Genomic DNA, 15,303 nt, shown 5'->3' with positions numbered 1-15,303 from the left:
CACCGGGCACACGTGTGTAAGGAGGACAGCAGGATGAGGAATGCAGCACCGGGCACACGTGTGAACAAGGAGGACAGCAGGATGAGGAATGCAGCACCAGACACACGTGTGTAAGGAGGAGCGCAGGAGGAGGCGCGGGCAGTGCCCGGTTGCTGTGCCTCACTGTCTTCGAACCTCAGCCTGCAGAGAGCCCTTGGCGGGTTACTGGGTGTCCTTAGCCACTGGTTGAGCCAGGTCTCAGGTGGGCTGAGAGCCTGCACATTTAATAACACCACATGTGGTTATGAAGCAAGCTCTTTAGAGACCACGTGGATGGGTGAAACCTGCTCCTTCGCAGGCCCCCTGCTGATTTTAATAATTTGCAAGTGTAACTAGAATAGTTACTTAATGCTTACTCTACTTTTAGGACATGCTGGTACCTTAGTGCTAAGGAGCAGGACTGCCAGTTGGAGGTACTCAGTATGAATCCATCTTCTGCCCCTCAGGAGGAAGACGGGCTGTCTCCTTCTGTGGGATTTACAGCCGCTGAAGAGGCGCAGCTGTGAGGCACTTCAGACTCCACGATGCAGAACACCACCAACACACTGCTTTTATTTAATGCCTCTGTTTAATACAGCGTTTTTTGTATATTTAAGTAAATTTACTTAGAAAATTATATGACTACTGTCAAAATGAAATCACTCCCTTCCTATATATAGAAGGTACATATGAATAGATGCTTGTGTGTATTTAATCTCTGCACACATACAGATGTTGCTCCTTTTCTCTACATATGCTTGTATACATGTGTCAGCCCCTTAACACTATCTTTTGTTTCATCATTTGGGAACCATAATATAGAAGGGAAAGGGTTTTAGATGAGAGAAAGGTATTCTATCTTCAAGCCTTCAGGAATTATGATGAGGCTGTCTCAGCACTAGAGTGAGGAGTATGGATGGTTGAGAAATGTCACATTGCAAGGTGGCTGATGTCCTCTGATGTGACAGGTCTAGCTCACTGTCCCTCTGAAGAAAAACACACCGAGAGAAAATATTCACTGAGAGTTAGCCAAGAATAGGAAATTATTGTTGTTGTTTGCCATCAAGTTGGAACTGATCGCTGACCCTCCAGCAGGTTTTCAGAGGCTGTAAATCACATGAGAGGAGGAGATTGCCCGTCTTTCTTCCCATGGAGCAGCTGGTGGGTTTGAACCATGTGCCTCTGGGATCGTAGCACAGCTTCTTATCATTAGTCCCCCAGAGCTCCCTAGAAGGAGCGGGTGGATGATGTATATTTTTTTCAGAACTGGGAAACCCCAGTTTACAGATGGGAGCTCTGTAGTTTTGTCAGTGAACTTTCAAGGGAGATAAGATAAAAGCAGGAGAGGAAATTGTTTATAATCATGAGGACTTACTGTGTGCAAGGTGCATGTATGTGTCCTTTAAGTTATTCTTCATAAAAACCATACGATAAGCTGCACTGCAGTCCCAGAGGTATGCAGTTCAAGTTCACCAGATGCTCTTCTGGAGAAGGAGGGGCAATTTTCTCCTGTACTGGTCAGATCTGATTTGACTATACAAACAAAATATTATTTTAAAAAATTTAAAAAAAGAACTGTATGATATGTTTCCCAGCATTCTTAATTTTATTATATAGTTGAGAAAATGAAGTACTGGGGGAATGGAAGCAGCCACACCAGGTCCCCATGACCAGAGAGGAGGACAGAATGATAAGAAAGAAACATAAAAACCTTATTTCTATTCATACTCTAGAAAATGATGATGCATCAGATTTTAAGTTGTGAAAAGTTACTTGGGCATGTGTTGTTTTTTTCCTGGTATTTGCTGTGCAGACCCGACCCAAAGTCTTCTTGTGGGGCTCATGGTAAACACAGACATGTTTACCTGCTTTATCTTCGATTAAGACTCCTCTGTCTGTGGCTGTTTTACTTGCTGCCAACTCTGTAGACTTTGAGTTTGGAACCTCTAGCTATAAAATGAGCGTGAAGAGGAAAATGTTTTTAAATAGCTCTAAAAATCAAACAAAACAAAACACACCTTTCTTTTTTTGCTCATGAGTTACTCTCCATAAAGATTATCCAACACCATCTGAGATATGTATCGTAGAGATTAGCTCGAATATAGTTTTTAAAGAAAGCCCTTGTTCTGTCAGAGGACTGTGAGGAGGCATTCTTGGATTTTGCTCTTCAGTCGTTTTAAGAGCAGCTCAGGAATGGAGCTGAATGAGTTCCTTCATAGACCGTGTAGATATTGTCCCAGGAAAGTTCATTACAGGATTATAGTAGGATAGTATGATGATCATGGTGATTCTGACTTGATCTTCTGGATTTGAATTTTTTTTTTTTAAAATGAAACAATTGAGACTGTTCTTTCTCAGAGGTAATGAGTTCTGTCCGTTTCCAGCAGCTGTAAGGTTTATTTTTCATGTTCTCGTCATAGTAATTCCACAGCAATCTCTCACATAAGAGGGCTATCAAAGTATATTAGCTTCTGTAGACTTCTGTAGGTGTCTGAAATAAAATAAAACATTCTTCTATGGGTGTCTGAAATGGAATAAAACAGTGGCTGTAAAACACCAAAGAGAGCTTGGTTCTCCCTGGAGCAGCTTCTGCCTCTCCCAAATTACAAAAAGGACAATGAAGCCAACTCTTATTTTTTTTCTCTCTCTCTCTCTCTCTCTCGATTCTTTTGGAAGCAGGAGTGGCATATACTCCCTAAATAACATGCCTCCAGAAATGATGAAATTTGATAAATGTCAATAGTTGTAGAGGGGCCTCAGGCCTTTTGTTCATAGGGTCGCTAGGAGTTGTGCTCGACTGGAAGGTAACCAATAACAACAACAACAACAACAATAGAGACTTCTAACCAAATTTGAGGTTCATCTATAGCCTTTCTGTCCTCAAACATAAGTTTTCTGCTCTAATGCATCATTTCCTTAGACCTGAGGGACAGCGCAGGAGGGGAAGACCCTCTATGAGGTGCATTGATTCAGTGACTGGGGTAATCGGGATGGGTGTGTCAGTCAGAGGCAATGCGATTGGCACAGGATAGAGCAGGGTTTAAGGCTGTTGTACATAGGGTCGCTATGAGTCGCAAATGACTCGACAGCACATAACAACAACAACAATGCTTTTCTTATATTTATTGTGCAAACACACAATAAATATAAGAAAATAAGGATGACAGAGGAAGAATTGACACCTATGAGCTGTAGTGTTGCAGAAGAACACTGAACTGTTGGCCAAGAGAACCAACAGATATGTCTTGGAGAGGGTGAAGCTGGAGTGCTCTTTGGAGACAAGAATGATGAGGCTTCACTTCACATAATTTGGGCGTACTGTTAGGAGGGGCTATTCATTGGAGAAGGACATGATGCTGGGAAGGGTGGAGGGTTGACAAAGGAGAAGACCCTCAACCAGGTGGATTGACACTGTGACTGCTGCATAGAACAGGGTTCAGATTTTTTGTTCATAAGGTCACTCTGAGTCATACTCAACTCGATGGCACCTAACAACAACAACAACATTGTGCAGTTAAGTGGAAGCATTTAGCTACATTTTCCTCCTCTGCCCCCACAATGTGAAAGCAGACCATTCCTGTGGAACCATTTGTAAGCCAAACTGGTGTAAAATGGAGAAGCAGTTACCATTCATTTATATGGAGAAGTTTTTTGAGCCCTTCCAGACCCTCCCCAAAATAACACACCGCATCATAGCGCATTAACACATAAAACCTAAAATAACACTGACATCAAATCCTCACAGACACAGTTTGAAGCTGTAGCAACTTGATGATGAGACACAGAGGGAATAGTTGTTTGATGCTAGGATGCTGAGAGGGGAGGAAGCTTGGTGATACCTTCACTGCTTACAGTGTGTGTACTGCCTTTTTTCCCCACCAGTTTTTTTTTTAAATTTATGCTCGTTTACATACAAAGTTTATATACATTGTTTTACAGATTGTACCTTTCCCTTTCCTTTACCTTTCCCTCCTTTCACCCATCACATTTTATGACCCTGTGTTTAAGTGCCACTCCCCTCTACATGCCCTACAGTAATGGTCTAATACAGTATTTGTCTTTATGAGACCGAGTTAGTTCACTTAACATAATGCTCTCCAGTCCCTCTCATGTTAGGTTGTAATTTACAAAATTGTTGCTCCTGTGTGCTGCATCGTATTCCATTATGTGAATGTACCATAATTTTTCCATCCATTCCATTGAGGGTGGGCATTTGGGCTGTCTCCATGTTCTTGTGATGGTGAATAATGCTGCTGTGAACATTGGGGTTCAAGTCTCTGTGCCTCAGTTCTCATTTTCTCAGGATATTCCAAGTAGTGAAATAACTGGGTTATATGGAATTTCTATGTTCAGCTTTTTGAGGGAAACGCCAAACTGCCTTCCTGAATGATTGTACCATTTTACAATCCCAAGAATGTGTAAGAGTTCTTATCTTGTCTCATCTTCTCTAACATTTATTACTTGATTCCCTGCTAACCTTTGCCACTGCTGCTGGGGTAAGATGGATCTCATGGTGGTTTTCATTTGCATCTCTCTTATTGCAAGTGATTTTGAGCATCTTCATGTATCTGTTTGCCATCTGAATGTTCTCCTTTATGAAAAGTCTTTCCATGTCTTTTGCCTATATTGTAATTGGATTATCAGTCTTTTTTCTTCTGGAAGCCCTGTAGGATTCTGTAAACTTTTGTGATGAGACCCTTGACTGAGATGGTATTGATAAATGCTTGTTCCCAGTCGGTAGGTTTTCTTTTCACCCTGTTGGAAATAGTTTTTGATGAGCACAAAGATTTAATCTTTAGAAAGTCCCATTCATCAATTTTATCCTCTTCAGATTGTGTATTTCTGACTGTATTTGGCAGTTCCTTCATACTATAGACAAGGCTTTCTAAGCTTGGTGCCTTTTAAATGGCTAACAGCAACACAGAAACTAAACACTGAAGTTTAGCTTTTTGCTTTTATTCCTAAAAGAGAAAATCCTGTCATAGTAACAAAAAAAAAATAAGTATGAGCTTCATCTTGCTTGGATCCACGATTAACACCCTTGGTACTAGCAGTTAGGAAATATGGAGACATTGCACTGGGAAAATCTGCAGTTAGAGAACTTTCCAAATTATTGAGGATTAGTGATGTCAGTTTTGAGGACTAAGATGTGTCTCAGATTCAGGCCATAGTCTTTCAGATTACTGGCTATGCATCTGGGACCTGGACAGCAAATAAGGAGGACAGAAAAAGAATTGACGCCTTTGAGCTCTGGAGTAGGAGAAGAGCACTGAACATCTCATGGACGGACAAGAGAATGAAAGGAAGAGTCTCGGAGAGGGTACAGCCAGAGTGCTCTTTGGAGGCAAGAATGAGGAGGCTTCACCTCACATGCTTTGGACATATTGCTTGGAGGTGTTATTCCTTGGAGAAGGACATGATGTTGGGAAGGGCAGAGGGTCAGGGAAGGAGAGAAAGACCCTCAACCAGGGGGATTGACATGGTGACTGCTGCAGTGGGCTCTTGTGCGTCAGGAAGTGTGAGGATGGTGCAGGACAGAACAGGGTTTAGATCATTTGTTCATAGGGTCTCTATGAGTCATACTCGACTCGATGGCAACAACAACAACAACAATGTAGATCTTTCGAAAAAGTGAAGTGGCATAAAGCAAACTTGTGAAAAGTAGGACTTACCTGTTTAACTTGAATAAATAAATTTTCTATTTTAAATAAGTGATCGGTATTAATTTTTTCTTAGAAACAGTGCTGATTTGAAAAAATCGAGAAACAAATACCTTTTCCATCTGTTAAACATTATTTTGTCTTTGTCAGGCAACACAAAAATGGTTTCTAAGGCCAATTCCATGTAGTCCATCCTACAGAATCATAGACGGAATTAGAAATTTGTCATCAGACTTGCAGTGAGACACACATACACACTCACATGAACACACCTAAATAGATATTTTTATCTATTGCATGTTAACTAGTTTACTCATCTGAATGTTTAAAAGCATTCATCTAAGCATTAGTACCTCTTAACAGGAAAAAGAAACCCCAAACATACAAATATATAGCTAGAATAATTGTAACGTCTTTTATTTAGGGATAGGATTATCTTTTTTCTAATCCCAAGGTATTGAATGATTTCTATTACCTTGTTTAATTTTGACAGAGATTTTAGGTTTATATTTATTTGAACATAAACACAAATATCTTTTCTCATTCCAGGCAGAACTAAACTCCACATCTCCTTTCCCAAGCAAAGAACTCGCTAAAGCTACAGAAACTTTGCTCAATAGTCTTGGATCACTGGCCAAAGAGGTAAGTCCTGTCTTTCTGGACTCAGAAGGTCAAACATCCACTTGATTTATCCAGTCGCTTTGTTCATCTCTGCATTTGGCTAACTCGGAGCCAGCCAGCTATTTAGGTGCCAAAAAACCAGTTGTATTCTTTTTGATTTGAGTATAAAATAAAAAGTATACTGTGGAGTTTAGAAGCATAAAACCTAAACCCACTTGCGTCAAGTTGATTCTGATTCCTGGCGACTGTTGGGTTTTCAAGCTGTAAATGTTTGTCGGAGGAGATGTTCTCCCTTGGATTGCCTGTGAATTTGAACTGCCAGTCTTTCAGCTAGAGCAGCCAGTGTGTATCACACTTTGCTACTGTGTCTTATTTGATTTCCTTACCAGTGAAGAAACTACGACCCACAGATGTCTCAGAGTTAATGAATTTGGTAATGCTGATGTAAGAAACTGCCTTGCCAACTCAAAGGCACACGGTTCAAATCCACCAGCTGCTTTGCAGGAGAAAGATGTGCAGTCTCCTTCCACGTGATTTACTGCCTCTGAAAACTCACTGGAGGGTCAGCTCTGAGTTGATCTGGATTTGATGACAACGACAAATTAGTCTAGAACTTCTTTATTTCTATCTCTAGGTAATGATACATTTATAAAGATAAGAACCTCTTACCCATCCATCCCATGAACTGCTTTTGTTCTACTGGTATCTTCTTTGTGTTTGTTTTCACCAGCAAGAACAGGTAATTGTTCTGCCAAAACATTTACAGGTTAACAAGTAGTAACATAGTAACTACAATTATATCTATCCCCTGTAAACATCTGGCGTCTGAGGTTCTACTCTGGGAATCATCTCTTGCTGAACACCAACTCGAGTTTGTCTTTCATGCCCTCGTGTTAATAAGTGTATTCGAATGACCTTTATGGTAGGAGCAGAGAGCCTTTTGGTGCTTGTAAAACTGTTTAACTCTGTCACCTTCTTGGCCAAACTATATCTCCTTTCTGACTTCAGATTTGTTTCAGATTAAACTTGGAGAGCCTCCTCTGAATCCACAGTGTGTTAAGGCACAGACTCAAGGAACAGTGACAGAAACAACACAGCCTTCAGTGTGTAACATTTACCATAGGAATAGTGTGTGTGTGTGTGTGTGTGTGCTTGTATCAGTTTTTCAAATCTCAGAGTCAAGTTTATGTTTAATGCAGATGAAGGGATAATGCTCGTTATGGAAAGTATAAACACTTGGAAAATACAGAAAGGCTAGGGATGAAGCAGTGTTGACCCTTTGGTACATTCTCTGTGATATCTTCCTTTCAGTTCTGTTCCTGTGTCTCACTAAGAGGCTTGCCTTCCCGGTGTCCTTTTCTATAGGAGAAACCCTCTCCTATCCTGTTGTTTGCTACTCTGGCACTGAATTCTGGTGACCTGACTCTAGGTGGAGAAGTCGGTTGTACTGAACTCTTCCAGTAGGTGGACTGAGAAGCAGAAGCTGCAGGCCCGTAGCTAGCTGTCTCAGGTGTGAAACCCTCAGCATTTCTGTGAGCTAAAATGAGTGTGTGACAGGTCCCCTCCCAGGCCCCTACCCTCTCTTACATTCCTGACCTTAGAGAAAACAAAACAGGGCCTGTATGTAACAGGCTGCCTTGAAAGGCAGGGTCTAGCTGCATCTGTTTCCTATTATATCATCGAACCTGCCTTTTGTCTGTAGTTAAAAAAAAAAGTAATTGAAAGCATGTGATGGTCCAGTTGCTGATGTGGCAGAAATCTCCGACAGAGCAATATCCATTTTCCTTGACAGCTGCTTCCGTGTACCCTGTTTGCACCCCATGCCAGGGCAAGCAAGGACCACCCACTCATCTCAGTAGGGACCCCCCCCCAGTTGCTTTGACCATGAGTCATTCCTTGTCTGATTTGCTATTTCTCAGTAACAAATGGGCAAAGATAAATAAATATAGTTGTTTATCTGATTAGTGTTTGGAAACAGAGTTTGTTGTTTTGATCACAGTACAGGCTCTTGATAAGAAATGTAGCATTTTACAAGTGAAAATTTTAGAAGAAGCTGGGGATGGCGGCAAGGAAGGTAGATGGCATATCAGTTAGGAAGTCATCCTCATGGATCGAGAAAGCAGAGAATTGGTTACCTGTCAGCTTGCACATCCTAATGGGGATAAAAGCACCCCAACTTGAAGATGGGGATATGGGACCAGAGGGGAAAAGGAGAACCTCATTCCTGTGAGTTTGAGAACCATTCACAGAGGATGTGTGATGTGTGAGCTGAGGTGTCCAAGAATGAGGTAGGACTTTGCTTCCAGGACAAGTACTAGGGAGGCTCAGTAGTTTGAAATGACTCAGTGAGCAGTTTGAAATGACTCACTGAGAAGTTTGAAATGACTCAGTGGTTTATGATGTTTCTATAAAGAGATAGGCTGGCTTTATGTTAGAAAATGTATATTTTCTTGATTGGGACTGCCAGAAGTTCAAGCTGGGTTTAGAAGAGGCCGTGGCACCAGGGATATCATTGCTGAGCTCAGATAGATCCTGCATGAAAGCAGAGAATACCAGAAGGGCTTATCTTTGTGTTTTATTGACTACAAAGCTATTTGATTGTGTGGATCATAACAAATTATGATTAACCTTGAAAATAATGGGAATTCCCAGAGCACTTAATTGTGCTCTTGTGAAACATCTAACTAGAGTAAGAAGCTGTTGTCCACACAGAGCAAGAGAACACTACGTGGTTTAAAATCAAGAAGCATGTGTGTCACAGTTGTATCCTTTCTCCATACTATTCAGTCTGTATTCTGAGCAAATAATTGAGAAGCTGGAGTTAATGAAGAAAAATGTGGCATCAGGATCTGGAAGCTGCATTAACAGCCTGCGGTATATAGATGACACAACCTTGCTTGCAGAAAGTGAGAAAGACTTGAAGCATTCACCACAAAATATCAAAGAGTTCAGTATGAATGACATCTCAACTTCAAGAAGACAGAAGCTTCACCGCTGGTCAATAGGCAACATCATGATAGATGGAGAAAAGATTGAAATTGTCAACAATTTCATCTTACTTGGATCCACAGTAAACACAGTGTAGTGTTAGAGACAAAAACAGAATATCCCATGGACTGACAAAATAACAGATATGTCTTAGAGAAAGTGCAACCAACATGCTTCTTAAAGGTAAAGATGACAGAACTTCATCTCATGTACTTTGGGCATGTTATTAGAAGGGTCTATTCCTTGGAAAGGGACATCATTCTTGGAAAGGTGGAAGGTCAGCGATAGAGAGGAACATTTTCAATGAGATGGATTGACTAAGTGACAGCAACAGTGGACTCAAATAATGTCAGAGATGCTGAGGGTGGCACAGGATAGGATAGGGTTCTGATCTATTTGTATGGTCTCTATGAGTTGTACTCGCTTTAAAGACACCTAACAGCAACTGTTGTTTAAAAATTGGCAGGTCTGCTCAGTCAACCCAGCAAAGAGAAAAGGCAGTTTGGCTTCCGACTCTTTGCTTGTCTCTGTGTTCATACAGGTTGTGAAAAGATCCACATGAACTAGGTTTTGCCCTGTTGTGTCCTCGTGAAGTATGCTGGATGCTGTCTTTTGGGGAGAGAAGGAGACTTTCCTGTCTTGAAAAGTTCTCATTCATTTCTGGAAGTAGAGGCAAAGATCGGTGGTGCTCAGACCTGTGGATCAGCAGGATCTTTGAGGTAGAAAATTGGACAGAAGGAACTCCAGTCTAAGCCTTCTCAAAGGCATGTGTGGGGCCTGCATCTCACATCTCTGTTCTCCTTGGCTCAGTCTTCTCAGGTAGTGAGAACAGACAGTGATGGTTCAAGGAATGTGGGGATTTAAAAATGATTTGCTGGGAGATGCTTGAAAATGCAAAGTGCCTTATAAATATTTAATCATAAGATCAGCTAGGCCAAGAACTCTGCAAGGAGCTGGAGTGCATTTGTGTATGAGATAAAGTACCGTCATTGATGCTTTCTGTACTTAAGTCACAGGTGCGCCCACCGGGTTCTTTGGATTCTGCCTTCGCCTATTCAGGGGACTCTCTCCGAGGGCCTTTGCAGATAGAAGGTATTATTTACCTGCAGATAGAGGGTATTATTTACCTTTCACTTCAGAAAACATCATCATCCTCTTTGTGAGAACTTGGTTCTCTAAGTTGTTGTTAGAGGCTGTTGCATAAGATCTTGGTATAGAGCACTCTCTGCAGCGCCATCACAGTCATTGTTATGACTGAGCCCCCTGTTACAGCCACTATGTCTTTTGAGGGTCTTTTGTGCTGATTGCCTAATTTCCAAGTTTAATGTCTCCTCCAGGGCCTGGTTCCTCATGATGACATGTCCATCGTTGGGGAGATAAGGTCCTGCTTTCCTTGCTTCTAAGAAGCATTTTGGCTCCACTTCTAAGAAGGGTTGGTTTGTTCTTTTTGAAGTGCATGGTGTATTCCGTGTTCTTCACTAACACCATCATTCAAAGGCATCAGGCCTTCTTTGGCTTTCCCAATACATTGTCCAACTCTCACATGCAGGCAAGGTGATTAAAAAATACCTTGATTTGGATGAGACGTAATATAGTCCTCAGAGTGACCTCCTTGCTCTGCAGCAAGGGATTCTTTTGAGCAGGTTTGCTCAGTACCATATATTGTGTGATTTCTTGACTGCTGCTTCTTTGTATGATTTTTGTTGTGGATTCAAGTTAATGAAAATACTTTTCTCTCTTTACCATGATGTTACTTACTGATCCAGTTGTGAGGATTTTTGTTTTCTTTATGTAGGGCTATAAGCTGTACTGAAGACTGTCATCTTTGATCTTCAGCAATGCTTCAAGTCTTCTTTTAGAAACATATTGAGAGGCAGTATTTCCCTGGTCTGTCTTTCTGCCTGTTTCTCTCTCTGCAGACCAAGGAATCCCACCCAGGAGCCCCCATAATAAAGCTTTTTTAGCTTCACCAAAAAGAAAAAAAAAAGAAAAAGACAGAAAGAAACATATTGTGAGGTTATTTTTTTAAATGTGTCTTCCTCCATTCCTGTTGCCATATTCTTCATAAAATCCAACTTCTTAAGTTATTTGCTGAGCCTACAACTAATAGTTGGGATTCAAATTCAAATCTTCTGCTATCATACATTTTTCATTGCCTGACACTTGTCTGAGACCAAGAGAGGGAATTGTGTGTTTCCTTTCTTCCCAAGGAGTAGAAGACTCCTGAATTTCCACATGGAAGTTTGAGATGTTTCAGAAATGAATCACAATGATCCAGGATGTGAGCAAGTCCTGATGTAATTATCTGCACTCAGACATAGCTGTTTAGAGAGAGCATTCTCTTCTGTCAGACCAGAAAATAACCCCTGGAGAAATTAAACCCATCTCCAGGGGCTCCATTAACTTCTAGACTGTGCTGTTCAAGCTTTAGTGTGCCTCAGGAATCCCCTGGGCTTCCTGTTAAAATGCAGATGTGGATTGTGTAGGTCTGCAGGGTGACCTCAGAATGTTCATTTCAAACACATTCCTAGGTGATGTTGGATCAAGGACCATAAATTGAGTATCAAAGTTTTAAAGGACCTCTTCCACGACCTCGGGAAGCTAATGTCAGACCAAATAGGTTCTAGAATGTGGCTTTTGAGAGATCGATCAGATGAATAAGATGTCTCTTTTCTCTGCCTCCTTTCCCTCTCCTCTCCCTTGCCCTCTCTTTTCTTTCCCATCGCGGATGCCAGGTCTTCAGCATGAGGAGCTGGAGTGACATGCGGCAGGAGGTGTTGTTTTTGACCAACACCAGCAGTTCCAGCTCCTCCACCCAGATATACCAGGCAGTGTCCCGCATTGTGTGCGGCCATCCCGAGGGTGGGGGACTGAAGATCAAGTCCCTCAACTGGTATGAGGACAACAACTACAAAGCCCTCTTTGGGGGCAATGGCACCGAGGAAGATGGCGTCTTCTATGACAATTCTACATGTAAGTGTCTGTGGCTACAAGCCCCAGCTTCATAGTGACCTCAACTCTAGACTCAGTCCTGTACCTTCTCCTCCAACAGAGGTGCCCACAGGACTTTGTGCTTACCCCCATCAAGTTCTGTAGTGGGGTTAGATGTGCGTGGATCTGTCTCCCTAACAGATTCTGAAATTCTGGAGAAGAGAATCTTTTCTTAGGAACCTAACTGTCCTCGGTCTCTGAATGCTGCTGTTACATCTCAAGGTTGCTCAGTAATGCTCATCAAATGATTGAATGACTGAAAGCCACTCTTCCCAGGTTCCTGGGATTTGGGGAGTAGGTCCTAGAGTCATAAAGGGAAAGATACTGATCTCTTTAGAAATCGTTATTGTAACTAACCTTGAGGTAAGCTTAATAATAGAAATGTTAAAATAACAGTAAAAGTAGTAACAACAATGATAGTGAAAACTAATACTCAATGAATATTCCTTACATACTGTGCATCTTTCTTAAGTTCTCACTTTTAATTCTTAGGAAAACCCCCAAGGAAGGTTTCATAATCTTCCATTTTATAGACTGAGAGAGATTAAAGGACTTGGGCAAAGCCACACCATGCCTAATCAGTAAGAACTGGGATTCTCCCTGTTTCTGCCTGATGTCATTCTTTTCCTGGTAATCTGCACTGCCTCTGAGTTACTGAGCCGAGGCGCTGTGTACGTTACCACCATTTGGTCTGCTGTTTGTTTGTTGCTTTTAGCTACAAGACAGTGTTAAAGAACCTTGTAACTTCCTATCTGTCTTCCGCATTTGGACAGTTTTGTGGAGGTGTGTCCCAATGGCAGATAGGAGTCACTGTTACCATTTTAGACAGTGATATACTTTTGCTTGAAAACATGATGCAGGTGAACCTTTCTCTATTTCTAGCTTCAGGTGTATCTTTCAGAACCCGAGCAAAGCACCTTTTTGTGTGTTCCTGTAGCACAAGAACGTCTTCTTCTGGAGTTTAACACTCCAGACAGTCGTAGGTGACTTTGCAAGCTTCAAGACAATGGCCAGAGAGGCTGTTTTATGAAATATCATCCCTCTTCTCCCCAGCCTGAAAGGCAGTTCAAAAAGAACTTTCCACTGTGCTGTTGGTTAAACTGTGAGGGACAGCCTTTTCCTTCCTCCTCACATAAATAAAATTTTAGCATGTTTTTAACATATAGAATATGCTTAATATCTTCCAAAACAAAATCAGTAAACCAAAGTGAAAACCAGCACAAAGTAAGTTAAAACCAAAAAAATCTAGAAACCCATCTGCATCATCAAACCCTACTTGTCTCTCATAGTATGGGATTTTTCATTTGTGGGTTTTTATTACAGGCAAGTATTACTGGGATGAAACAGAAGAAAATGACATTTCTGATTTCTTAATTAAGGGGAAAGTTTGAATTGTCACTTGTAAATTAATGTCTGAATTCAGCCTTCTCATTGCCCTTCAGATGATAGTTTTCATTGAAAACAGAGCAGGAGGGTTGACGAGAATACATGTGGATCTAGAATTAGGAAGTCTTGTGCACAGCAAAAACATTTTCTTTTTTCTGCAGCATCTCAGTTAAGAGTTAACCATCATCAGTATTCAAGTTTTCATTATTTGCCAAGTAATGTTCTAGGGTCTTTCCAAGTCTTAGTTAATCCTCTCACATCTTTGCCAAGTAAAAACTCTCTCATTGCTGTCCAATAGACATCACTTCATAGCTGACCCTCCAGTGGGATTTTGGAGGCTGTAAATCACCCCCGAGATTGATTGTCCACCTTCCTTCTGAGGATCCTCTGGGGTATTCGAACCACTAGAGAGGTGTGGACTTAGGGTTGGAACCCAGCTCCCTTTGAACGGTAATTAACTTCATTTTCATAGATGAACAAACTGAGCCTCTGAGAAATGAACCCTTTTGCTGCACAGCAAGTAAGAGAGAGTACTGGAATTTGAACCCAAGACTCTGCATCTGGTGCCAAAGCCCTTGTTGAGTTCTACCTTTCTGTATGGCATTTCTGTGAGTCTATGGCCACATATATGTAAGCATATTTCTTTCTTTTTATCCACAGCTCCATACTGCAATGATTTGATGAAGAATTTGGAGTCTAGCCCTCTTTCCCGCATTATCTGGAAAGCTCTTAAGCCTCTGCTTGTAGGGAAGATCCTGTATACACCTGACACTCCAGTCACCAGGGAGGTTATGGCTGAGGTATGATGCGTGGACCAAATAGTCCTTTGTTAGGGCAGGAATTAGGGCCAAAACACCAAAGGTGGCTTCCGAGTAAATACACTGGGCATACTCACAGCTCCTCTGGAGTTGTCAAAAGGTGAAAATGTTGAGCCTGATCCATTTCTGAGTTTCTATTGAAGACCAGCTCCCCTAACTGGGGCATTTGAATCATAGTTGCTGGCAAGCAGTTCTCCATGATGGAGGAACATTAGCAGATTTTCTGTGATGGGGTATCTTTTGAGGAAATAGCAACTTACTCGTTGTCTCTGCCTCTCTGTCCTTTCTCTATGTCCCCTGCTCCTCACCTGACTCCAGGTGAACAAGACCTTCCAGGAACTGGCTGTGTTCCATGATCTAGAAGGCATGTGGGAAGAGCTCAGCCCCAAAATCAGAACCTTCATGGAGAGCAGCCAAGAAATGGACCTTGTCCGGGTGAGTGTGTCCCTCTCAATGCTGTGTGCTTGCTGAGTGCTGAGTGGGTGGGTGTCCCGTCCTTCCACACGAGTGAAGAGATTTCTTGAGGTGTAGTCTGTGTGGGTGAATTGAGCCCAGGGTATAACTCAAGCCGCATGGCTGCCACTTCCTCACAGATCCAAGTCATGGTGCCTAAGGTGTGTTTCATGAACACTAGCAACAAGGCAAGGCCTCTGTGCACTCATAGCTCTTTTTTAAGAAAATTAGGGCTCGTGTTTGAAACAAAGGTTTGCTTGTTGTAGGGTGCTGTTTATACTTTTACTTCTGTCTCTAACCCTTGAAAGATCCATTGGATTTACTCAGAGTCCTTGTATCTCAGTAGGTCTTGGAAAGAGATTAGGAAC

General features: G+C 41.7%; 1 protein-coding gene across 2 annotated transcripts in view; it reads left to right on the top strand.

Annotated features, from left to right (window-relative positions):
- The window catches only part of ABCA1 (ATP-binding cassette, sub-family A (ABC1), member 1), a 166,645-nt gene that overhangs the window by 89,921 nt on the left and 61,421 nt on the right, over positions 1–15,303 (top strand). The window contains exons 8-11 of one of the 2 annotated variants that reach the window (XM_006886906.1): positions 6,232–6,320; positions 12,023–12,260; positions 14,325–14,464; positions 14,801–14,917. In XM_006886906.1, coding sequence (XP_006886968.1) covers positions 6,232–6,320; positions 12,023–12,260; positions 14,325–14,464; positions 14,801–14,917 — 584 coding nt within the window. Of the gene's footprint in view, positions 1–6,227; positions 6,321–12,022; positions 12,261–14,324; positions 14,465–14,800; positions 14,918–15,303 lie in introns of both variants that reach the window. The other variant, XM_006886907.1, reaches the window with a different exon arrangement.

This window comes from Elephantulus edwardii, unplaced genomic scaffold (genome assembly GCF_000299155.1).
Source record: "Elephantulus edwardii isolate Elephantulus edwardi_28Jun2011 unplaced genomic scaffold, EleEdw1.0 scaffold00052, whole genome shotgun sequence".
Taxonomy (NCBI): Eukaryota; Metazoa; Chordata; class Mammalia; order Macroscelidea; family Macroscelididae; genus Elephantulus; species Elephantulus edwardii.
Note: the sequence above shows the minus strand (reverse complement) of the source record. Positions and strands in the feature narration are given on the sequence as shown.